The sequence below is a fragment of the Astyanax mexicanus genome, unplaced genomic scaffold (genome assembly GCF_023375975.1).
Source record: "Astyanax mexicanus isolate ESR-SI-001 unplaced genomic scaffold, AstMex3_surface scaffold_34, whole genome shotgun sequence".
Taxonomy (NCBI): domain Eukaryota; kingdom Metazoa; phylum Chordata; class Actinopteri; order Characiformes; family Acestrorhamphidae; genus Astyanax; species Astyanax mexicanus.
The window spans coordinates 3,785,438-3,807,023 of NW_026040044.1; the positions used below are offsets into that span (position 1 = coordinate 3,785,438).

At 39.3% G+C, this 21,586-nt stretch overlaps 1 protein-coding gene across 1 annotated transcript in view; it reads right to left on the reverse strand.

The window, feature by feature from the left end:
• Positions 1-21,586, reverse strand: part of LOC125790043 (dolichyl-diphosphooligosaccharide--protein glycosyltransferase subunit STT3B-like) — a 180,810-nt gene that overhangs the window by 74,988 nt on the left and 84,236 nt on the right. Inside the window, exon 2 of the mRNA XM_049473139.1 lies at positions 3,064-3,172. Within this exon, the coding sequence (XP_049329096.1) occupies positions 3,064-3,172 (109 nt within the window). The remainder of the gene's footprint in view (positions 1-3,063; positions 3,173-21,586) is intronic.

Here is a 21,586-nt window from a genome sequence, read left to right on the forward strand (position 1 = left end):
CCCTGTAGCTCCATCTGTCTGTCTGCGTGGGAGAGAGACGGTTCAGTGGTTCTGCAGCAGAGCGAGGAAATCTGTCTCACTGACCTTTAACAGAGAGTTCAACTCAACCAGCCACAGCAGAGGCTAGCAGCCGGATATTCCTGCCCACTTTACTGCCACATCCAGCGCCGACCCGGTTTATAAAACCGTACTGATCTCAATACTATATACGTATGCTCAAATATACACAGACATACACACAGCTCACCACTTTATTAGAAACACCTACTATACTAACTCACTGTGCTTCCACTCACTGTGGACAATTTATTAGAAACACCTACTTACCTACCTCACCGTGCTTCAACACATTGTGGCTACTTTATTAGAAACACCTACCTACAACATTCTGCTTCCGCTCACTGGCCACTTTAATAGAAACACCTACCTTTGTTAATTTAGCACCAGTTTTAACATCTTCACTCAAATCCCACAATCAGACCGAACAACAATATATATCAACTATAATAAATGATGCAATAAACCCTGATATGTGTGTGTGTGTGTGTGTGTGTGTGACTGCAGATGATTATGAAGGTGAAAGTAAGTTTTATATTAAAGTTTATACAACTCAAAACAACACTTTCACAACTTTACTCTAAACATTTTAGACTCAATCTGCACTAAAACAGATTGAGACTTTGTAATATATATAGAAAATATAATATCTTAACAAATAAAATCTTCTGATATTTCTTCTTTTGTAACATTGCTGTGTGGATTTGATTGCATCCCATCCAAAGGTATTAGATGGAGCTCTATCATTACAGAGAACACAGATCTTCCACTGCTCCACAGCAACCATAATATATACAAAATATTATAATAAATGCAGAAATTACACTCTGCTCACTGATTTCATCTTCTACTCTATTCCAAACCCTCATCCATCCTCATCTACCCAGCAGAACAACACACACACACACACACACTTAAAATTATCCGAGCACTCAGGGGAGGGGCTGTGTCCTTCACTATGTTCTCAGAATAGAGAGTGTGTGCTCTGTGCTCTGGGCTCAGTGGGAGACCACCATCCTCACAAACACCACTACATACAACTATACACAATTATACACCACCATACACTACTGAGATAAACAGAGGACAGAACATACTGACATCACACCAGATTTAGATCAGACTCTAATAAGACTCAGATCAGACTAAGATCGTATTCAAAGCAGACTCACATCAGACTCAGATCAGATTCAGATCAGACTCACATTACACTCAAATGAGACTCAAATACTGGCACGAGATCAGACTTATATTAGACTCAAATCAGACTAAGATCGGATTCAAAGCAGACTCACATCAGACTCAGATCAGATTCAGACTTGATGGGAACAAGATCAGACTCAGACTATACTGGAATGAGATCAGACTCAGATCAGACTCAGATCAGACTTAGACTAGACGGGAACAATATCAGACTCAGATCAGATTCAGACTTGATGGGAACAAGATCAGACTCAGACTATACTGGAATGAGATCAGACTCAGATCAGACTCAGACTGTACTTGAATGAGATCAGACTCAATCAAACTCAGATCAGACTTAGACTAGACGGGAACAATATCAGACTCAGATCAGATTCAGACTTGATGGGAACAAGATCAGACTCAGACGATACTGGAATGAGATCAGACTCAGATCAGACTCAGACTGTACTTGAATGAGACCAGACTCAAATCAAACTCAGACTAGACTGCAATGAGATTAGACTCAAATTAGACTCAAATCAGACTCAGATCAGACTTAGACTGTACTTGAATGAGATCAGACTCAAATCAGACTAAGATCGGATTCAAAGCAGACTCACATCAGACTCAGATCAGACTCAGATCAGATTCAGACTTGATGGGAACAAGGTCAGACTCAGACTATACTGGAATGAGATCAGACTCAGATCAGACTCAGATCAGACTTAGACTAGACGGGAACAATATCAGACTCAGATCAGATTCAGACTTGATGGGAACAAGATCAGACTCAGACTATACTGGAATGAGATCAGACTCAGATCAGACTCAGACTGTACTTGAATGAGACCAGACTCAAATCAAACTCAGACTAGACTGCAATGAGATTAGACTCAAATTAGACTCAAATAAGACTCAGATCAGACTTAGACTGTACTTGAATGAGATCAGACTCAAATCAGACTAAGATCGGATTCAAAGCAGACTCACATCAGACTCAGATCAGACTCAGATCAGATTCAGACTTGATGGGAACAAGGTCAGACTCAGACTATACTGGAATGAGATCAGACTCAGATCAGACTCAGATCAGACTTAGACTAGACGGGAACAATATCAGACTCAGATCAGATTCAGACTTGATGGGAACAAGATCAGACTCAGACTATACTGGAATGAGATCAGACTCAAATCAAACTCAGATCAGACTTAGACTAGACGGGAACAATATCAGACTCAGATCAGATTCAGACTTGATGGGAACAAGATCAGACTCAGACGATACTGGAATGAGATCAGACTCAGATCAGACTTAGACTGTACTTGAATGAGATCAGACTCAAATCAAACTCAGACTAGACTGCAATGAGATTAGACTCAAATTAGACTCAAATCAGACTCAGATCAGACTTAGACTGTACTTGAATGAGATCAGACTCAAATCAGACTAAGATCAGACTCAGCTCAGACTCACACCAGACTTAGACTAGACTCAGATAAGACTCAAACTCAAATCAGACTCAAATTATACTCAAATTAGACTCAGATCAGACTCAGGTCAGACTCAGACTAGGTGAAGGGGGGCTTGGACACAAATTTATGGCAGCTAATCTTAGAAAACACTAAAGTGAATTTTAAGGAAAAAATCTTTGAAGAAAAATTGTCTAATCTCTCTCTCACACACACACACACACACACACACACACACACTGCAGCAGTGATACAGGGTAATAACCGCAGTCAGTCTAAGTGCTGCTGAATATAATTCTCCCCAGAGTTTGGCTCAGGTTATCAGATTTCTGTATTATTGGATTTACTCACCGTTCCTCCAACGATCCGACCCAGAGGATACCAGGCCCGCTCATCAAACCAGTTCAGAAACTCATAGAACCCGTTCGTCGTCAGATGATGAGTCGACCTGTAGTTAAACCTGCAAATACAGACAGAAAGAGAGAAAAATATATAACATATGTACATACATTTTACACAACAAGTGTTCGGAACACTCCCACCACCATGTTTAACAGATGAGACGGTATGATTTAGAGCTAGAAGTGGAAGTAGTAGAATCATCAGTGGGAGTGGGGCAGTCAAGTGCAGGGAGAGATGCTTTTTATAATAAACAAAAAAAAATTCACACAGATTACAATTTAATGAAAAATGATAAATAATGGGAAATAGATTTTTTATTATAGCGGAGTGTGGCGTGCGGAAGATGGAGCCTCAGAGTTCACCGTTTTCCCTCAATCACTCTCAATGTCAGGTGCTGGTTATCAGCTAAACACTATTGAATCACTATTGAAGCTTTTACTAGCGTTAGCCTGATGTTAGCATGTATGCTACAGAAGCAGTGACTGAAAAAAAAAACTTAATTCATTTATTAACTATTTCTAAATTGTCTGAATTTCTAAAAATATATAAAACAGGCTATAGGGCCTGTTTTAAACATAAATACATGAATGCTGTCCTACTCATTATTCCACAAATCCATGTGACAACCTGATATTAGATTTTGGTTAATAAATTAAAAAAATAAAAATTAATTAGGCTACAATGCAGATGATGATTGCTTTTAAAAACAATTTCATGTGACTCTGCTGACTTTCTTAATATGATGGAAATCAGCACAGGAACTCAGACAAAGGGGATTTTCTGATAAATAGATAATTATAAGGGGGTATGAAATAAAAATAAATAAATAATAAAATTCAAGCCATGCAAGATTATTTTAAACACAAATATACGATTGCTGTCCGTCTCATTATTCAGCAAAGCCATAGGACAGTCTATTATTATACATCAATATTTAAATTAGGCTAAAATATAGATAAATAACCATATACTGTATTTTTTATTGCTTTTTTAATGCTTAAAAACGCAGTCCCATGACTCTGCTGACTTTCTTACTATGGAGGAAATCAAAACTGGAACTCAGACAAGAGGATTTTCTGATAAATAGATAATATATTAAGGAAAAAACAAACAAATAGTGATAGATTCATATTAAATCAAAATAAACACATAAATAATACAATAGGGTATACAAGATTATTTGAAACGTGAATACATGGGTGCTGACCGTCTCATTATTCCACAAATACTGTACATATAATGGCTCAATATTATATGCTGGTTAAAAAAATAGGCTAGAATTCAAATGATTAACCATATGTCTACATTTTTTATTGCCTTTTGAAAGCCCAAAAACGTGTTTCTACTGACTCTACTGACTTTCCTAATATAGTGAAAAGCAGCACTGGAACTCAGACAAGAGGATTTCCTGAAAAATATTGTGAAATATTCATTTTAAATAAAAATGAATGAATAATAAGGTAGGCTATTTGTGCTGTCCGTCTCATTATTCCACAAACACATAAAAAGGCTCAATATTTTATGTTGGTAAATAAAAAATAGGCTATGCATTTCTTCTTTTATTATTATAATTTAATATTATTATAAATTAATGCTCTAAAATGCATTTCTGCAACTGAAAATATATTTTAAAAAATGCAAACAAAAATAGTTCAATATTTATATAGTGCGAACAAATCTGAGGATATGAGGAAAAACACTGAATGAGAAGGTGACTGGTACTGTTCTGAAAGTGAGTCTCCTGAGAAGAATGGAAGCTGTAATAAAGGTAACACTGATATCATACATTTAGACTTTATGGTTTCTGAGGTTTTCTATTAAACAGAGGAAATCGAGACTCAGCAAAAGACGAGTTCAGCTCAGCTCATCTTCACTCCATCTCTCCGTCCTCCACACATCATAACACTGCGAGCGACTGCTGAATATGCAAATTAACTACCTCCTCCTTCAGCGTAATTATTACCAGCTTTTACATAATCACTGTAACCACACTTATCAATCCTCTCTCTCTCTCTCTCTCTCTCTCTCAGAGCTGCTCAGTACTAAACACCCACTTTAAAACACCTTTAAATAGACGTGTAATAAATCTCAGACCTCACCTCAGACTCATAAACATCATTACTGTAACATAAAGCTTCATAACAGTGTTATAAACTGATTAAATGTTTATTACTGTAGTATAAGCCTTGTCCTCATCATGTAGTAACTTAAACAAACCAAAAATACTCTTATCTGGGGAGCTGTTAACTTGTGCTTTCTGAAGCTGGTAACCTTGCTCTTCCTTTCCTGGGGTGTTCCTGATGAGTGCCAGTTTTACCATCATAATTAGTTTACTAATGGACACATTAGTACTGGTGTCCACTGGGACATTAGTACTGGTGTCCACTGGGAGATTAGCACTGGTGTCCACTTGAGCATTAGTACTGGTGTCCACTTGGGCAGTAGTACTGGTTTCCACTAGGACATTAGCACTGGTTTACACTGGGACATTAGCACTGGTGTCCACTGGGGCTTTAGTAATGGTTTCCACTGGGACATTAGCACTGGTTTCCACTGGGACATTAGCACTGGTTTCCACTGGGACATTAGCACTGGTGTCCACTTGGGAATTAGTACTGGTGTCCACTGGGAGATTAGTACTGGTGTCCACTTGGGCATTAGCACTGATGTCCACTTGGAGATTAGCACTGGTGTCCACTTGGGTATTAATACTGGTATCCACTGGGACATTAGTGACACTGGTGTCCACTGGGAGATTAGCACTGGTGTCCACTGGGACATTAGTACTGATGGAAGTATGTGAAGCGTCTTTATTCAGTCCTCTGGGAAAGGGGATAAAGTCAGTGATGGTAAGACTGGTTGAGCTCTACAGCTGTCAGAGTGGTTTTATCATGGTTTTTCCTGGTTTTAACTGAAGGAACTTTCTGTTAGAACTGAAGTATTAGCTGAGCCGCTAACAGAACCGCCGGTGGTCCAGCTGCTTCTGCTCCGGCTCAGTTCTTCTCCTCGCTCTACAGCGGAGACAGAGGACCATCTGTTTCAGAGAGAGAGTCCATTAAACATCTCTTCATCTGATCAAACACACGGTAACACCAAACCCAGCTAAACGCTCTACATCTAAAACTCACTGCTGCATCAGCTCCATCTGTATTCCCTCCACAGCCCAGTAAACCCAGTACAACACACACCCACCAAAACACACACCCAACAAAACACACACCCAATAAAACACACACCCAACAAAACACACCCAACAAAACACACACACCCGAACCAGCAACCGGCCCGGTTCTGAACCAGACATGTTTTCGTGAGTAGTCCGACTCAAAGTCAAAGAGCAGTAATTTGACATAAGCAACATCTAGTTTAACATGAGTTTTTTTCGTTAAATTTAATGATGTTTTCTCTCTTATTATTATTCATTTTGCTTGTTGTCTTTTTATTGTCACACCTGAGCTAGTGAGTGTGGGTAAACTGCACACTTTTGCAAATACATAAGACATCATAGCTATACTTTTAGCTCTACTGTTCTACTCGTAGCTCTACTTTTAGCTCTACTGATCTACCCATAGCTCTACTTTTAGCTCTACTGTTCTACTCATAGCTCTACTTTTAGCTCTACTGTTCTATTCATAGCTCTACTTTTAGCTCTACTGATCTACTCATAGCTCTACTTTTAGCTCTACTGTTCTACTCGTAGCTCTACTTTTAGCTCTACTGATCTACCCATAGCTCTACTTTTAGCTCTACTGTTCTACTCATAGCTCTACTTTTAGCTCTACTGTTCTATTCATAGCTCTACTTTTAGCTCTACTGTTCTACTCATAGCTATACTTTTAGCTCTACTGTTCTACTCATAGCTATACTTTTAGCTCTACTGTTCTACTCGTAGCTCTACTTTTAGCTCTACTGTTCTATTCATAGCTATACTTTTAGCTCTACTGTTCTACTCGTAGCTCTACTTTTAGCTCTACTGTTCTACTCATAGCTATACTTTTAGCTCTACTGTTCTACTCGTAGCTCTACTTTTAGCTCTACTGTTCTACTCATAGCTATACTTTTAGCTCTACTGTTCTACTCGTAGCTCTACTTTTAGCTCTACTGTTCTATTCATAGCTATACTTTTAGCTCTACTGTTCTACTCATAGCTATACTTTTAGCTCTACTGTTCTACTCGTAGCTCTAATTTTGGCTCTACTGTTCTATTCATAGCTATACGTTTAGCTCTACTGTTCTACTCATAGCTATACTTTTAGCTCTACTGTTCTACTCATAGCTATACTTTTAGCTCTACTGTTCTACTCATAGCTACACTTTTAGCTCTACTGATCTACTCATAGCTCTACTTTTAGCTCTACTGATCTACTCATAGCTCCACTTTTAGCTCTACATTTCTACTCATATATATACTTTTAGCTCTACTGTTCTACTCATAGGTCTACTTTATATCTACTGTTCTAGTCATAGTTCTAGTTTTAAGCACTAAGTTTAGCTTGACTGTTCCTGTCATAGCTCTAGTTCTAACTTTACTGTTCTAGTCATAGCTCTAGTTCTAACTTTACACTTCTAGTCATAGCTCTAGTTTTAACTTTACTGTTTTAGTCATAGCTCTAGTTCTAACTTTACTGTTCTAGTCATAGCTCTAGTTTTAACTTTACTGTTTTAGTCATAGCTCTAGTTCTAACTTTACTGTTCTAGTCATAGCTCTAGTTCTAACTTTAGTGTTCTAGTCATAGCTCTAGTTTTAACTTTACTGTTTTAGTCATAGCTCTAGTTCTAACTTTACTGTTCTAGTCATAGCTCTAGTTCTAACTTTACTGTTCTAGTCATAGCTCTAGTTTTTGGTTCCATTTTAAGCTCTACTGTTCTAGTCATAGCTCTACTTTTAGCTTTACTGTTCTAGTCATAGCTCTAATTTTAGCTTTACTGTTCTAGACATAGCTCTACTTTTAGCTCTACTGTTCTAGCCATAGCTCTACTTTAAGCTCTACTGTTCTAGTCAAAGCTCTAGTTCTAACTTTACTGTTTCAGTCATAGCTCTAGTTCTAACTTAACTGTTCTAGTCATAGCTCTAGTTCTAACTTTACTTTTCTAGTCATAGCTTTAGTTTTTGGTTCCATTTTAAGCTGTACTGTTATAACCATAGCTCTACTGTTATAGCCATAGCTCTACTGTTATAACCATAGCTCTACTGTTATAGCCATAGCTCTAGTTCTAACTTTACTGCTCTAGTAATATCTCTAGTTTAAAATTTACTGTTCTAGACATAGCTCTACTTTTAGCTCTACTGTTCTAGTCATAGCTCTAGTTTCGGCTCCAGTGTTAGCCCTTGTTTTAGCTCTGTAGCTCATTTGCAGCATTAGCCTCCGGTATCGTCTAAAATAAGAGACTCCCAGATCACCCCCCTCCCCAGGCAGACTCATCGGCATTGCTGGTGTGTGCTCTCTGACAAATAGGGGCTGTTTTCTCTACCGGAGACACACTCTCTATCTCTCTCTATCTCTCTCTCTCTCTCTCTCTCTCTCTCTCTCTCTCTCTCCCTCCCTCCCTCTCTCTCTCTCTCCCTCTCTCTCTCTCTCTCTCTCTCTCTCTGTCTGTAATCTCTGGGTAATTCTCTGTGTGTGTTGCAGTGTATCAGAAGAGTGTTAATGTGATGTTGTTGTAAAGTAGAATATTAAAGGCTGTCAGAGTTTACTAGTAGGGCTTTAGTAAAGATGACAGCAGCTTATTCACACTGTTTCTCTCTCTCTGACATTTAAATGTAATATCTCAACATGCTATTAATACAAGGGGCAGTAAATATTGCAGTAAATATTATAACACTGGTCCAAAACTGCAGATAAGTTTAGAAAACTGGAGGCAAAACAAGAATCAATACTAGAATAGAGTAGAGCTAAAAGTAGCGCTAAAACTAGAGTTTCGACAGTAGAGCTATCACTGGAATCAAAACTAAAGCTAAGACCCCAACATTGAAGCCAGTGCTGGAGCCAAAAGCAGGGCTAATACTAGAATAATAGAGACTAGCATTGAAAGCAAACAGCTTTATTTTGTTAAGGTTTAGATATGTCAGCTTTTTGGTGAATACTTTTCTTAGCACTGTATGTAATTTTAAACTCAGACTAAAAACTGCCAGACTGAAAATAAGCCAATCATTGTAGGGGATACAGGGTGATGCAATGGTTTCATATTGCAAAAACAATACTAACATTTCCAGCATGTCATGCATTGTTGCATAATCAGCATTTTAATCAGCGTTTTTAATCTTACGTCTGGAAACACTGCTCTGAAATGACCTGGCAACCCGAGCCTCAGACGCAGTAATGGGATGCATAATGTGGATGTGGCTGCAGGCTGTGTGAGGGCAGTACCAGGGTCAAGATGGGCATCAGGGTATGATGTTCATCGGCTACTGCAGGAACTTACAGTACCCACAACAGCCTATTAACAAACAAACACACAAACACACACACCATATATCTAATATGTAACACTGTAAGTCAATATCCTTAAACACACGTTATCCACTTTATTATATAATAAAACTGTCAGGATCATCACAGCAGCAGATACTAATCTGACCCATCATCACACGCTTTAATAAAAGAGAGCATGCCCATAACGCTGCTCATGCATTAATGAAATCTGCACAGATACCAACAGCAAACATCAATAACCACAGACCTCATTTCATTTCTGCTGAGGTTTAATAAAGAGCGTATCTGAACAGACCTACAGGAAATTGATTCCTGAATCCAGATCACCACTAAAACCAGTTAAGAGCAATTATTCGCTTTACAGGGTTTAGAAGATACAGCCATGCAGAAAAAACAACCCAGAGAGAACACACCCAAACATTTTACAAAGCTAACCCAACAAACACCCACACATTTCCCAAACCTTACCCAACAAACACCCAAACATTTCCCAAACCTTATCCAACAAACACCCAAACATTTCCCAAACCTTACCCAACAAACACCCAAACATTTCCCAATATAACCCAACAAACACCCAAACATTTCACAATATAACCCAACAAACACCCAAACATTTCCCAATATAACCCAACAAACAGTGCAGATTGTTTGATTTGATTTGGAAATGTTTGGTTGCTTGTTGGATTAGGTTGGGAAATGGTTGGGTGTTTGTTGGGTTAGGTTTGAAAATGGTTTGGTGTTTGTTGGGTATGATTTGGAAACATTTGGGTGTTTGTTGGGTTAGGATTGGAAATGTTTTGATGTTTTTAAGTTTGGTTTGGGAAATGTTTGGGTGTTTGTTGGGTTTGGTTTGGAAAAGTTGTTCAACATTTCCAAACCCAACAAACACCCAAACATTTCCCAACTAAATCAAGCAAACCTCATAATAAACTAATAAACATAGCATTATAAAAGTTCAAATCCATTTTCTATACTCCAGAAACCCACAATTTCTCTTTAAACCCAACATTTTCTATATTTTTTTCATAAGTGAGATTCTCAGGGTGGTAAATCAGATTGTGCTTTATCAGTTCAGGAGATCTGACTAGTATAACATCCTAAATAAAGTGAGAGAGCCAGAAGGTAACATAGACATGAATGCACCCTTAAACACTGCCATTCAAATGTTCTACCTTCCACAAACCTGGATGTTCTGGTTCTTCACTGCAGTCCACAGTGAATCATTGTCACCCTAAAGACCCCCAAAAAAGGAATGAAGCAATATTGGACCTTAAACAGAAGTTTAACAAGTAGCACTTTTCCACCAAAAGAACTCCAGTTTAAAAGAAACATCAAAATGTCACATCATACGTCATCAACAGAGGGCACTGCACAGCGGTGGTGCTTCTGTAGAAAACGACACGCCCACAGATGACATCACGGTTTGTGCTGAAGAACCCAGTGTTCTTTGGTTAGAACCGAAACAAACGATTGCTCCTGGTTCCAGAACCTACTTTTGTTGGTGGAAATGTGGCAAAACAGTGCTGGTTATACAGCGTTTAAAAAGAGCTTTTGATTAACCTCAAACTAAAATTAGAGAGCCAGAAGGTAACATAGACATGAGTGCATCTGAAAACTCCATCTGAAAATTCCATCTGATAGGAGGAACCTTTGTGATTTTATTCCTGTCCGGAACGACCATGTATGTGTTTTTCTCAGATGTCCTCTGAGAAAATTACAGGCTGATTTATGTAAGCGTGGTCCTCCTGTAATTTTAGTCCTGTCCGGACGCACATCTCTGAGTTTCGTCTCCTCGCGTTTAATAAAATAGCTATTTGTCCACTGCCACACACTGTAGTTACACTTTGGGCGGGCGTTTCCACGAAGATCCACGTTAAAAATACAACAGCGAGTGGAAATGGAGGAGCTACTGAATGCGATGTTATGTGACTTGAGAAAAAAGCCTAAAAACTCACTGATCCTCATGTTTTTTCAATTGCAGTCTGGACTCAGGAGTTTTATCACTAGATAAAATCAGTAGATGTGTGAAATATTTTTCACATGAGTCCACCCTGAGAAACTGGCATCCATCTGCTCCACCATTCACAGTTTTTCTGGCTTTTCTGGTTCTGCACTGCAGGCCACAGTGTTAATGTCACTACAAAAAACTGGAGAAAATTCTAGTCCTAAAGGATCAAGCCTATATTGGACTTTGAACAGAAAGTCCTGTCAGGGTAAGCGGTGATGATGATACTCATAGACTTCAGGCATCCAGAGACACAAATGTAGATCAGGATATCCTCCGGCAACTTAGCCCTGGATGTTGAAAGGAAATCAAACGTAGCATTTCCTAGCTACCCCTCTAAAAACACCCTACAAGGCCTTTAGAAAGTCTCTCAAATGCTCTCCTTTTATCCCCTGAAATTGGTTAATCTCACATGTTGGCTCTGATTCCGGCTCATTCTAAAGCTGACTGCCAGCGTTAGGAAGTTTGGGCTTTGTTGGGTCGGAGCGCTCCGGCTTTAACTCAGCACCGATCACGTTCACGTCCAGATTATTCCGGAGCGAGAGGTGCAGGAAAAGAGCCGGAGGAATGTAAATGCCGAACAGCGGCGGCAGTTAATGATTCAGCAAAGTCCGTCCGGCAAATAACACAACAAACAAATGACTGGAGGGTTTATGCAACATGCTGATACAACAGAAGATCAACACTGCGAGACTAAGAGGAGAACATGACCGGCTTATTAATGGGATCTTCATAGAGGAAGATCAGAGCGCTGGATTTCAGAAGAGACAAAGAGCGTCCAAAACAAACAAAGTCATCTCAGGGAGCGGAAGAGGAACAGCACAGCAGTGTGAATTCTGTTTACCATTTCAGATCCTGTCAGGACATCAGGGGGCTCGGTTCCAGCGCTTTAAAGTGATAATCTACTGGATTTACACTGGAGGATAGTGTAGTGCAAAAAGTAAAACTTATAATTTACAGAACTGCAGATAAAAAACGATAAGAAGGTGGGGTTACACTTTATTAGTGTGATTGCAGTAATGCAATATTGTTTTTAAATCTTCTTCCTTCTTTCTGTTCTATTTTATTATTCCACCCATTTTTTGTTCAGTTAACTCAGGCCAAAATTTTGAAAAAAATGTGTGTCATGATCAGGAATGGTGGACCTGTATATAGCTTCTTTATCGGATGTATGGTTTTCATTAAAACTTCATTAATGTCTTCATTAAAACTTTCATGCCCATTGAAAAAGAATGAGGTGAAATTTCGAGATACAAAGACCAAAGTAAGGCCTATAGAACCTATTGTGATTTTTTTCTGAAAATATGCTGGCTGTATAAAACTTTGTGATGCATGTTTTTTTGTACAATTGTTGTTATACAAATTTGCCCCATAGGAATGAATGGGGGCCCAGTACTGTGTGTGTATGGAGGAGCTATTGGATAAAGCAGCTACTGTTTTAAAGTTTGGACACCCTACACCCCCAGATCACACAAGCGTCCATAGCCACTACATATGTTTGCATGTTGCGCTGCAAAACTTTAGCAACCACCTAGCAACACCATAGCAACCACCTAGCCACCCTGCTACAGGCACATGTCTGTAATGGGATTTTAACTATATTAGAGATGAGATTACGGGGCCAGATTTAGGTCTTGGATTGAGATAGAGATTGAGAAGTTAGAACAACAGCCAGAGTGATGGTTAGGGTTAAGTCTTGGACTGAGACTTCAGCCAGGAAAATGTTTGGATTACACTTTGAGTTGAAGTTGGGATCAGGACTAGTAATGTGAGTTTTTATTGCACTGAAAAAGAATTGAACATTCTGTACTTTTTGAAAAGAAAAAAAGAAAAAATGTATGTCTGTCCTGGACGATCAATGCGATGCAGTTTAGCAGAAAATGAACAACCGCCCATGTTGTGCAGGGCTTCAAAGTTTGCAAAAAAAACTACTACTAGATTGGGTGGTAAAAAGAGGCATTACATAAAAAAAACATCCCATTGAGAGTACCAAAATGGCACTCTCTTTTCTCCTACTTTTTGTCTTGTACGCTTCCAATAATTCCAATTTCGCCATAGCTACACTTCTAAACACCATTATTTTTTAATTGTGAATCTTAGAAAGGTGAATTTGGCTTTATACAAGACTTAATATGTAGGACGTTTGCTGAGTAGAAGGAAGAGACATAGTATCTAATTTTACACCCTGTGCACGGTGCATCACAATGCTTGTTTCAGGCATCAACAGTCAGACGTTCATTGCTATCATGGCAGTAAACCTTTACCATAGATACAGCATCCCCAATACACGTACACCCACACTTTTACACCATTAATAAACAGAATGAACAACCGTAAACGAGCAGCTCAGTTTCCTCTGCTGAGAAGCGTTGGACACGTCCAGGTAGCTGCGCCGTTAAAATAGCAATTTGCCAAAGTGAGGGTGCACCTGGGTCTTAAAAATAAAAGTAATGATACGCTGATTGGTTTATTTCATGTTTCGCCCAAAATTAACCACACCCATGATTAATTAAGAGAATAAGTACATGTCTTTTGCATTGCATTTTAAGCCACGCAAGGCGTACTTTACCAGTCATTATGATAGCAAAGACACACAGACACGCCCTAAATCAAGCTGCACCGTATGCAGTCATTGTTAAATAATTTTATTTCAGTTTATTTTAATTTTGCTGACCCTCATTAAACAGGTTCAAATGTATTAAAGCAGGAAAACAAGCTGATGCTGAAATCCTGCAGGATGGAGATTAAACAGCACACAGAGAATCCCACAGATCTGTGCCAGGAGCCCCTAAACCAAGACCAGCCACCAGCCAGCAGCCACCAGCCACCAGCCAACAAGGGTTCCTGGATCTGACACAGCTTCAGCACAGTCAGGAGGAGAAGCCAAACACTGCCTGGACCTGCTCACTGTGAAAGCCCCAGGAGATAGCATGCCCAGGGTCTCCAGCATCAATTTTAATCCATGAGTTAAAATTCATAATAAATATAAAACCATAAAAAACATGAACCCCAGAATCTCATCCTTTATAAAGATCTAATGTTTCTCCAGATACAGTATAAAGAACTGAACTTACTGTAGTTAATGTTAGCTGGGTGTTAATTATGTCAGCTGATGTTACCTAAATGTTAGGTGTGTTAGCTAGATGTTTACTGGATGTGGTGATGTTAGCTAGATGTTACTAGGTTATCTGATGTTAGCTAAATATTATCTTGTATAGTTGATATTAGCTAGGTATTAACTGGGTTAGTTAAAAGTTGTTTTGTCTAATTTATGTTAGTTAGATGTTTACTGGCTTAGTGGGTGTTAACTAGATGTGAACTGGGTTAGCTAATGCTACCTAGATGTAACTGGGCTATATGGTGTTAGCTAAATGTTGTCTTGTTGATGTTAGCTAGATGTGAACTGGATGTGGTGATGTTAGCTAGATGTGAACTGGATGTGGTGATGTTAGCTAGATGTGAACTGGATGTGGTGATGTTAGCTAGATGTTGTATTGTATAGTTGGTGTTAGCTAGATGTTCACTTAGTTAGCTGAAATTATCATAATGTTATCTCTTCTAGTTCAAGTAAGCTAGATGTTTACTGGGTTAATTCATGTTAGCTAGATGTTAACTGGGTTAGTTAAGGTTAGCAAAATGTTAACTGGTTTTGCTAATGTTAGCTAGATGTTAACTAGGTTAGCTGAAGTTAGGTAAATGTTTTGTCTAGTCGACATTAGCTAGATGTTAGCTAGGTTAGTTAATTTTCCTAGATGTTAACTAGTTTACCTGATGTTAGGTAAATGTTTTGTCTAGTTGACATTAGCTAGATGTTAGCTGGGTTAGCTAATGTCATCAAGATGTTAACTATGTTAGTTAATGTTAGCAGAATGATAACTTGTCTTGCTGCTGTTATCTAGTTGACAAATTGGTTAGCTAGATGTTAATAGGTTTATCTGATGTTATCTTTCCAGTTGCGGTTATCTAGATGTTAACCGGAATATTTGATGTTAGCTATCAAGTTTATCTGATGTTAGTTAAATGTTGTTTTGTCTAGTTGAAATGTTAACTACAGTAGCTAATGTTAGCTAGATAATAACTTAGCAGGATGTTAGCTAGATGTTAACAGTTACGCTAGTTCGAGGTTAACTACTCTAGCTGATGTTGGCCAAATGATAATTTGTTTAGCTGATGTTAGCTAGATGTTGTCTGTGGTAGCTTATACTGATTCTATTTGCTGATGTTAGCTAGATGAAGTTTTAGTCATTAGATAAATGTTAGTTAGACGTTAGCTAGATGTTAGTTACGTTAGGTAGATGTTACCTATGTGAACTGATGTTAGCTATTTTCAGAGTTACACTAAGGATTTGGTTCTCTGTCCTGAAAGAAGCCCCTGTAGAAGCTGCAGATTTGATCCAGCGTATCGGTTATTAAAGTAGGAAATATTAAATATTTAAGAGATGTTGTGATTTCAGCAGACTGAGCGTTTAACATGGTTTGTGAGATTTATGGCTGGATTACAGAGCTGGATAACTTTTTAATCTCCTGAGAAATCAGCAGAAATGTGTCTCTGAGTGATTAATATCAGGCAGATGTGAGAAGCAGTGCAGATGCAGATGGAAATGTTCTCACAGCGGCTCTAAAATTAACATTTCATTTACTAACGCTGCAGGAAATCACACCAAACACAGTACAGCACCTGATAATAACCACACTCACCAGGTTCAGCATGTCTTCTCAACTGTACAGTACAGTCTCTTATATTTTAATTTACATTCAAAGCTTAATTAACTTTTAATTATCATGCAGCTATATGCAGATACTGAAATTTTAATATAACATTATAAAATGCCCTTAATAAATCAACTAAATCAAATTAAACCACTGTTTTCAGTGCTAAAATAAAGAGCACGGGCAATATTAATATAACACAAAAAAAAAACAAACAATTGAGGTCATGTTCATATATTGTAGATAAACCTCAGACAGTACACAGCAGGGTTAGCCAGCAGACTTTGTCTGAAGGTGGGATCTATACCTACTGTTCAAATAATGAGTTTTGTCCTTCTATCACATTTAAGCATGAAGTAGCTTTTTTTTTGATTTGCCATTTAGCACAATCTAACACTGCTAACCTGTGGTAAATGCTCAGTGTAAACATGGGGCGTGGCCAGTGAGAGCTTATTATTTGCATAAAAGTGACAGAGCTCTTAAATGGCTTATTCTGAAAGTGACTGAAACTGGTAAGAATAAAGCTGCTGAGATATTTATTTCACTTTTTGTGAATGTATTGTATAGAACATAGACCTACTGTATTCTAACTTGTGTAAAAAAAAAAAAATATATATATATATATATATATCCCCTTTAAAAAAACTGTGTAGCCCAAGACTAGGCTTTTTTAGGCGTTTATTTAGCGTTTGACAAAAACCTTACCTTATTGTATTCTCATCTTATTAACTCAAGAATTCCTGAACACATCAGCATAAAGTATATACAGCTCTGGAATATAATCAAGAGGAAGATGGATGATCACAAGCCATCAAACCACCAAACTGAACTGCTTGAATTTTTGGACCAGGAGTAAAGCAGCATAAAGTTATCCAAAAGCAGTGTGTAAGACTGGTGGAGGAGAACATGATGCCAAGATGCATGAAATTAAAACTGTGATTAAAAACCAGGGTTATTCCACCAAATATTGATTTCTGAACTCTTAAAACTTTATAAATATGAACTTGTTTTCTTTGTATTATTTGAGGTCTGAAAGCTCTGCATCTTTTTTTGTTATTTCAGCCATTTCTCATTTTCTGTAAATAAATGCTCTAAATGACTTAAATATTTTTATTTGTAATTTGGGAGAAATGTTGTTTGTAGTTTATAGAATAAAACAAGAATGTTCATTTTACTCAAACATAAACTTAAGTGATCTCTTCACTAAAAACTGTAGCATCGTCACTCTCCGGTATACATTATAATTATAACAATCTCTCCTTTAAAGTTTCTTTCACAGTAACTTTCTGTGGCTGGTTTACTGCTTTATTTCTCAGTTTTCAGTTTTGAAGTATAATCCAGTGTCTGAGGAGAGCTCTGTGTCGTCTCTGAGTTTCCCCACGACTAAACAATGTTTAGAATCATTGATTCAAATTTGAACTCGATCCCTGATCCAATTCACTCAATGTAAGTCGACTCTACACTCAACCCATCGCGTTTGAGTTCCTCAAAGTGTACAAACATCACACAGATCACATGATAATCAACCAAATAACAGGGAATTGTTAAACTTTTTTTTGTCCTTTGTAATAAAAAAGTTCCATGTTCATTTTCATTTTTTTAGATGATTTGGAGTTTTGCTGCGGTATCCTTTCAGTTTCGTTATTGAGATATTTAGGCAGGTATCGCATTAAAAGGTCATATTTTTGGTATTTTGTGACAACATGATTACAGCCTGGTACATCGAGCTAACACCCTAAACACTGTCATTCACACACACACACACACACACTGCCGCCGCTCTGAGGTACAGAGGGGCTTACCGTCCAAAATTAGCATCAATCCCCTCTACAAACACTGCAGGATTAAACTGCTTTAATTAATGCACATGAAGAAGTACACACACACTTATACACACACTCTGCCGCTGGGTAATACCAAAAAATAGCCGTAATGACCGTAAGTGGTGCTCCACATTCATTACGACTTCTACAGAAAGACCCTCAGAATATTTACGCCGCCGGACCTCCTAAACCTCCATCATCTGAACAAAAGCATGAACAGAAATCCCATTAACACCATTTAGAATGAGCCGGCACCAGCAGACCATTTCACACACTGTCTGCGGATAAACGAGAGGAAGAGCGAAAGAGAAAGAGAGAGAATTTGAATTTAGCAACAACTTTATTGAAACATTATTTAAAGTTAAACATCAGTCAATCTGATTTCAGTGCTAAAAACAAACAAAAAATAAAATAAAAAATAAAAATAAAAAAACAATAAAACAAAAGAACAAGAACGTTTAAGACAAAATGTGTTTTAAAGTTAAAAAACAGACACAGCTCAGGTTAAAAACTCTGCAAAAAGAAGTTCTTCATTTTCTACTGAGCATAAAATGTCCATAAAACACCACATGTTCTCAAAACTGTCTATGTTCCTCATGGTGGAGTAATACTTAAAATCAATTAAAATCCTTGTTTTCACCAGTCTTTTAAAAACAGCAACAGCATCACTGTCACTGAGACCCTCTACAATGCTTTTCCTGCTTACCCAGATCGCCATTTTGCCTGTCCCCAGAATAAAATTGAGCAGTTGGCATTGTGTTTTTCTTGAGCGAGAGTACTTGAAGCCAAGGATAAAAACTGGTTTAGTAAAAACAACACTAAAACAATTAAAAACAAACTCTAAAAGCTGAAACAGTGGGGTTAGTCTATGACACTCCATAAAACAATGAAAGACTGTCTCCCTCTCACCACAGCATGGACAGTTTTGAGACACATCTGGGTTTAAAACCGAAATAAAAGCATTCACAGCCATTATACAGTGTACAACCCTCCACTGTAAGTCACCATAGGTCTTGGTTAACGGTGGTTTATAAAAAGCTCTCCATGCAGGTTTAAAATCATCATTTAAAACCAGTCTAGCACGCCATGGGGTGTCAACCCTAGAGTTGAGTTTTGTTCTGTTTAAAACCTTTACACAAGTTTTATAAAAACACTTCCCAGAAGTTTCGTTTAAAAACAGAGTCTCAGTGTCTGCAGCCTGTAGTAATTGACCCTCATAATCCCCAAAGTCAGGTGTGAGGGTCAGATTTGGGTAGAGCGCATCTTCTCCATCACGGTTCATGCTACAGTCTTTGAGCAGTGCACGCTCAGCCTCTGTTAGTGCACATCTCCATTTCTGCAGAAGCTGAGCTGCAAGACGAGCAGACCTGATGCCCAGGCATTCAGCTACAGGGCCCACTTTGTCCAGATCGGGCCCTGCAAGCTCCACTAAGTCCCCCAGAGTCTTTAGACCTTTAGAGCACAAAGTCCTGTCCATGGATGGACTGATGTCACTTGTCACATCCAGGCGTGCTCCTTTAATCAGTGGCTCCTTCAGGAGCCAGTGCAGAGATGTGTCCTCTTGCTGTTGGGTTTTAAAAAAACAGAGTACTTTAAAAAGTCCATGATAAAAAGATGGCATATTTCGTAAAAACAGTCTTTTGGGGTTCATTAAAAATAGATGTAGGTCCAGGTCTAGATTACCCCCCCTCCGGAGCAGAGCGCAAGCCAGTGGCCTCCATCCGAGGTGTTCTGGTCCAGAGAGAAGTCTCTGCAGGAACTGGAGGCGGAAGGCTGCAACTCTGCTCGCCAGGTGGATCAGGCCTTGTCCTCCTTCATCTTTGGGCAGGAACAGCACACTCTGTGGAATCCAGTGCAGCTTGTTCCAGAAGAAGTCCACCAGAGCGGCTTGGATGCTGGACAGAAGGCCTGGAGGGGGGTCTAGACACACCAGCCTATGCCAGAGGGAAGAAGCTGCAAGGTTATTACAAATTAAAACCCGCCCTCTGTAGGACAGGTGAGGTAGCAGCCAGGTCCACCTGCTAAGACGCCCTTTAACCTTTTCAAGCAGCCCTTCCCAGTTCTTTTGTTTCATCTGCTCATCCCCTAAAAACACACCCAGGTATTTAAAACCATTCCTCACCCAAATCAACCCCTGAGGTAAACAAGGTGTCCCACCCAGCCATTTCCCCACCAACAAAGCCTCACTTTTTGCCCAGTTAATTTTCGCAGATGAAATCTTCCCAAAGTCACCCACAATGCTGATTAGATTATCAATATCTTGTTGACATTGCAGAGTTAAAATGACATCATCAGCATAAGCAGACAGTAAAATCTTAAAATCACAGTGGGGTACCTTAAAACCAGAGAGGGTGCATCTCAACCTACTTAAAAAAGGCTCTATGGCCAGAGAATAAAGCATGCCGGATAAACAGCAGCCTTGCCTTATCCCCCTCTGGGCTTTAAAAGGAGAGCTTAAACCGCCGTTAACCTTTAAAATACTCTCAGCATCGCAATACAAGACCCTGATCATGGCTATAAGACGAGGGGGGAACCCAAAGGCTGCTAGGACCTTCCAGAGATACTCATGTTCAACCCTGTCAAATGCCTTTTCCTGATCTATAGAAATCAGACCAGTATCTAAACCCAATAGACTTGAGACGTCCAGAACATCACGAATTAATGATATATTATCAAAAATGGACCTGTTTGGAACGCAGTAGGTCTGGTCAGGGTGGACGATCTGACCAATAACCTTCCCCAGCCTGGCTGCCAGCACCTTAGAGAGCAGCTTATAGTCACAGCAGAGCAGTGAGACGGGTCTCCAGTTTTTGATCTCCTGCAGATCACCTTTTTTGGGTAGGAGTGTGAGGACTGCTCTCCTGCAGCTCGATGGCAGCCTTCCCCTAGACAGGCTGTTGTTGAGGACTTCCAGCATGTCCTCGCCAATCACTGACCAAAAGGACTTGTAGAACTCAGCTGGAAGTCCATCAATACCCGGTGTCTTCCCACACTCCACACCCTGCAGCGCGTCGCCCAGCTCGACCAGGGACAGCGGCCTCTCAAGGCCCTGGAGAGAGTCCTCTGGGAGCTGCGGCAGACCGTCGAGGAAGACCCGCTCAAGCTCGGGCTGCTCTCTGTACTCGGTGCTGTACAGCTCGGTGTAAAAACGAACGGCCCGCCGGTGAATCCCTGCGGGGTCTGTCAGTAATTCGCCAGACTCAGCCCGCAGGGCATGCATACACCGGCTCTGACCGTTCTTGCGTTCCAGGCTGAAGAAGAACTTGGACGGAACGTCCATCTGTGTCATCTTCTGGAACCGAGACCTAACCAGAGCCCCCTGTGCTTTTACACCAACCAGGTCTGCTAGTGCAACTTTTTTAGTTTTGAGAGCTTCAAAATGCTCTCGATTTCCTGTGGATTCTGACAAATGTTGAAGTTCCACTATTTCTATCTCAAGACTTTTCATAGACCGGGTAATGTCTTTTGTGACACTGCGAGTATACTGCTGACATAGC